This window comes from Phalaenopsis equestris, unplaced genomic scaffold (genome assembly GCF_001263595.1).
Source record: "Phalaenopsis equestris unplaced genomic scaffold, ASM126359v1 Scaffold200698, whole genome shotgun sequence".
Classification (NCBI taxonomy): Eukaryota; Viridiplantae; Streptophyta; class Magnoliopsida; order Asparagales; family Orchidaceae; genus Phalaenopsis; species Phalaenopsis equestris.
Genome location: NW_018220508.1, coordinates 2,372 through 7,459, shown reverse-complemented (window position 1 = coordinate 7,459; position 5,088 = coordinate 2,372). Strand labels below are relative to the sequence as shown.

Here is a 5,088-nt window from a genome sequence, read left to right as displayed (position 1 = left end):
TGACGAATCCGGTCGGTAGGCTTGGCTTACTGTCCCAATTACATGAGCCTCTTGTAAGATCGATCGTTCAAAATTAGTCGATCGATTATTTTCCCTCAATGGGAGCAATTTGCGTAGAACCGATCGCTTTGGTCAATCAGACTCAACACGTCTAGCGATCGATAGCTATTGCAATTCACTCAAATTGTAACACAAGTCTAATATTATTTGGATTTCTGGCGATTGTCATGACTGTTCTCTCCTTTTCGTTATTGTATAATTAGGCCGTATAAATAGGAGGTCAAAAAGATGAATAAAAGACAATTCCCCGAACTCCTTTCAAGTGCTACTCTCTCTCCCCTCTGTATTTTTGAAGGACAACTTAAGATTCAACACCATCACAACCTTCTCTACTCATCGTGTCGCCCACAACTACAAGACTGTTGAAATCCCACAAGTCACTCAAAAAATTTAACAAAAAAAGTTTGTTTACAAGGTCTCTACAATAATTTTTTTCTTAAAAAAACAAGTTTTTTTACGAAATCTTCATCGTGGCAACGACTTCAACTGTAAATGTTGCAAAGTTGCCCATGTAGCGACTCTGTGGGGTTAAATAATTTTATTTTTGCTGTTTTGATTTAAAATAAAATTTTTTTTAAAAAATACATTTTTAAAATTTTGCCAAATTTTGATTGTCTCTACACTAATTACAACCTTTGTAAAGGTGAGGCAAGGAAGGCCGCGACGAGGTCTCGATTGAGACGGCGATGGAGCGAAGCATGGCGATGGCTCGCTGGTCATCACCAGCCGAAACAAGGCCGACATAGCGCAGTGCCTCGCGAGGCAAGAGAGCGGCCGCGAAGAAGGAAAAAAGGCGGGAGTGTGTTTGCTCCATCAGATCCACCATTTGCTGAACCCATCGATTTGGCATCCCCGGCTTCTCCTCCCCTGCCCTTCGCCTCACGCTCTCTGCTGCTTCTAGCAGGGGCAGCAGCTCCCTCTCCTCGTCTTCGAAATGTTGCTTGCAGTGTTCCTGAACAAAGTGAACACTTTCTAACATTTAAATAATACAAACTCTGGCAGAAATTGGATTTATAGATAGCACGGAAATAATGAAGATATTTTCTATAAAATCTGCAAGTTACAAAATACTAAATATTAAGATTTTGTATGTAATTAATGAAATACTTTTATAAGCAGAACTTAAATGTTTTCAAAAGAAAAGAGTAAAATATATGTTCTTTTACTCTCTGTTGCTCCCTACCCTTTTTCTCTCCCTGCAGATGAATATAAATTTTCCTAGCAGCTGCGGATATGGCTATGAATTTAACTAGAAGATGAATTCGAATTTTGTGCAAGTTTGGAGATTGAATTGAAATAAACTAGCGGTATTGTGAGCCGAAAATTTAGATCAATTTTTTTTTTGCTTTTTTCAAGTGATACACATATCAACTTGAACTGACTAGAGATCAGCTCAAAATATTTTTTGTTTATTAATAATATACATATAATACTTATAAAATTGAAAATATCAAGCCATGAGCCGATTTTGAGCTGGAATGAATCCAAATTACTAAATTTGAGTTGGCCCATTTTGATTTTGAGCAAGAACGAGCAAATTAAGAGCTAGAATGAATCTGAATAGCTCATTTTAGCTAGCTTATTGAGTCAGATCGAGCTCCAACTAATTTTGAGCCGGAGTGAGCTCGATCCAATTTTGGACCGAGCTAGCTTGAAAGTGAATATAACGAACCATAAACCGGTTTCGAGCTGCGCTCAATCGATTCGAGCTGATTCTAGCTCGACTCAAAATTGAATTGTTAACAGCCTTACCCATGGACTTTGCAAGGTGCACAATTACTAAACAGTCAAAATTTACCCACACCCATTCACCTAGAAAAATTATTAGGTCAAAACACTAGACGTAAATTTACATCCCATGTCCAATTAAAAATAATCACTTGAAAGGTAGGTCTCATTTTTTTTAAAAATAATAATAAATATGTATTTCAGTGAGATCATATTAATAGGTGGATAATTTTAATTCGACACCAGATTCAAATTTATGTCTAATAAAAATTCCATTCACCTGTTCTTTTTTATTTTTTTAAGAGATAGGTGGGCCCTTTCGAACTCTCAACTTCTCAAGGGTAAGTGCACAATTCATCTGTTCTTTACTGTCCAATAAATCTTTGTCCTGTACTGTGAAATCGGAAGCAGGATATGGGCTCCAACACCTTAAATGGAACAACATGCAAAAAGGTTGAAAGCATAAAGAGTATCGGGGAACTTCCGAGTGCTCCGCAGGTTGTGTATTACAATTATCCTTGCAGTTTGCCGGCCTTTTTATTTTATTTTATTTTATTATTTTTACAGGTCGGCCAATGGGACTTTTTTTTTTCGTGTTTGTGGTTTGGATGTTCCGTATTTGATTCGATGAAAGTGCCCCCTTTTTATTTTTTAATTTTTTTGGGAAGTGCGAGGCCAAACACCCTTAATATATATGCATTTGGCAATTTAATGGTCAAAACAAGTATTTAGGGTCTTTGGATGGATGTCAAATATACAATTGAAGAGATCATGTCGCAAGCAAAATTAACTGCCACGTGATGCTTGTTCAATAGCTTCGGAGTTTTTTTAACTTTTGTAAGGTATTGGTAACATATTTTTCGTGCGAACCGATAAATAATAACTATAAGTAATTTTATTTTATATATTTCAATTGAATATTAAGGTCTTTTTAAATATTATTATTATTATTATTATATGTCTCAAAATATGACCGAACGAATCTAGATGAAATTCAACGGTCTCGATTAATGGACACTAGAGGACTGCATTATTGGTTGACTGAACGGAAGCTCCGCCGATCGAAAGAATGTGGCACATAAACCAAGGGAGTCATTTGTAATGAGCTTTCTTAACTTATTCTGGGATTCCTTATAAAGAAGGTCAAATGACACTTCATTGAATATCTTTCCAATCCTTTGAGAAGACCCCTTGGCCAAGGACAGTTGCCCGTTAGATTACGTTGATACACCATCTACTTGACTGTCTAAGTTAACCCTAACGACAAGAGAGCCTCAACTGAGGATTCCCTTGAGGATGCTGACCGAAGATCTACTAGCCAAACAAAGACTTCTCAGCAAACTTAGTGGTTATCAGACGACCGAACGACAATACCAGCAGGTCAATAAATGCCCCTATTCAAACAGTTATGAATATGAAATGGTGTCAACGTCAAATATGGATATTAAAAGTTCCCGAATCAGTTACAAATATGAAGAGGTGTGGTAATGACTTGTAAGGTCCCTATTAAAAGAGGGACAAACATGTAACTTTACTATATATCCCTAAGATTTATAAAAATAGGGTCATTTCTTCAATAAAAGACTACTGAATTTACTCTCCAAAAACTTGTATTAATGTGCTCTTAAACCTTCAATCCGTCCCACCGTGTTACTCTTGTCTGTCCAACGCTCTATACCTTAGGTGTGATCTGCATAATGTGTTTGGATTCAATATCCTAAAAAGTGCGGTGAGTGTGAAATCATGTCATCAACAAGTAAAAGAGCGCACCACGAAGAAGGAACTCACTTGAAAGAAACCTCAAATATGGAATCTATAAGAAAACTTGTACAAATAATAAATTCAAGAACTATGAGATCAAATGACAAGATAAATGATAAGATTGACCCGTGCACTACTCGAGTGGAGAGCCCGAGATCCTCATGAACCAAAAACCTCTAGTAAAAAAGGAACCAGAAGGCCACCGAACAACTCAGGGTATAAAGAGTTGAAGAATATCAGTACTAGGAAAGTGTAGAGTCAACACCGAGGGTTTTGGGTGAATCAAGGTATACTGAAGGCTGGAGAATGATTTCTTCTAGCATATCTCTGAAGTTAACCCTCATAGAAGTTCAAAATTCCATCCTTAGAATCCTATAAGGGTTGAAGCGATCCAACCGACCACGTAGCATCGTTTGAGTTGATTGTATGCCTTCTCAAAATCTCAGACTCATTGGATTGTCGGTTATTCTATACCATACTCAGAGGTTCAACATGCATGTGGTTTAATCGTCTCCCGACATAACTTATTACCTCCTTCGGTGAGTTTCAGAAGTTGTTCACCGCCTAGTTGGCTAGCGCCCAAAAGCCCCGCAGGGATTCACGGGCCATGTGGCATGTCAAGCAAGGGTCGAACGAGAGTCTTCAACTGTATATCACTCACCTATAGAAAGAAATGCTGGAAGTATGAAATTTGGAGCCTGCGGCAGCATAAGTGGTCATGGTACAAGAGCTAAAAAGCAAAAAAAATAAGTATTTGTTGAGTTTAAGGGTCGAACGAGAGTCTTCAACTGTATATCACTCACCTATAGAAAGAAATGCTGGAAGTATGAAATTTGGAGCTTGCGACAGCATAAGTTGTCATGGTACAAGAGCTAAGGAGCAAAAAAAATAAGTATTTGTAGACTTTGCATCAACCAACAATCTAGTTGAATTCTTGGAATGAGCCAACCATGATATCGGTGGAGTATGTTATCGCGAGATGATGTGTGGAGGCCGCATGATGGTCCATGCCGCTAATGTGGAGACAGTCAGTCGTCTAATGGCAATTGGGAGGCTTACATATATTTAATTCAAACAACTGATCGATAGGCGACCGAGAAACACCAAAACCCACCCAGTTGAGGATTAAAATGACGGAGTTAGTGGAAGCAATACATGATGAGTACTTCAAAAAAGCACTACCTATGAGAATCATAACTTTTCTCCAGAATATGAACAAATTCTACAAATACCATAAGGACCATAGTTACCCAGTTGAGGATTAAAATGACGGAGTTAGTGGAAGCCATACATGATGAGTACTTCAAAAAGGCACTACCTATGAGAATAATAACTTTTCTTCAGAATATTAACAAATTCTACAAATACCATAAGGACCATAGTCATAACATGGAGAAGTGCATGCACATCCGAAGCTTAGTCAAAAAGCTGATTCGGGCCAGAAAAATCAAAGAGTTTGTGACCCCAGGAGCACAAACCCAATGGCAGGGGAAAACCCATGCAGAAGATGATTCGAATGAGCCCATTCGTGGAAAGAGG

General features: G+C 38.0%; 1 protein-coding gene across 1 annotated transcript in view; it reads right to left on the bottom strand.

The window, feature by feature from the left end:
- Positions 1-664: 664 nt before the first annotated feature.
- Positions 665-5,088, bottom strand: part of LOC110035914 — a 6,595-nt gene continuing 2,171 nt past the window's right edge. Inside the window, exons 3-4 of the mRNA XM_020740250.1 lie at positions 2,158-2,216; positions 665-1,032 (exon numbers count right to left, since the gene is read on the bottom strand). Coding sequence (XP_020595909.1) covers positions 683-1,032; positions 2,158-2,216 — 409 coding nt within the window. The 3' untranslated portion in view covers positions 665-682. The remainder of the gene's footprint in view (positions 1,033-2,157; positions 2,217-5,088) is intronic.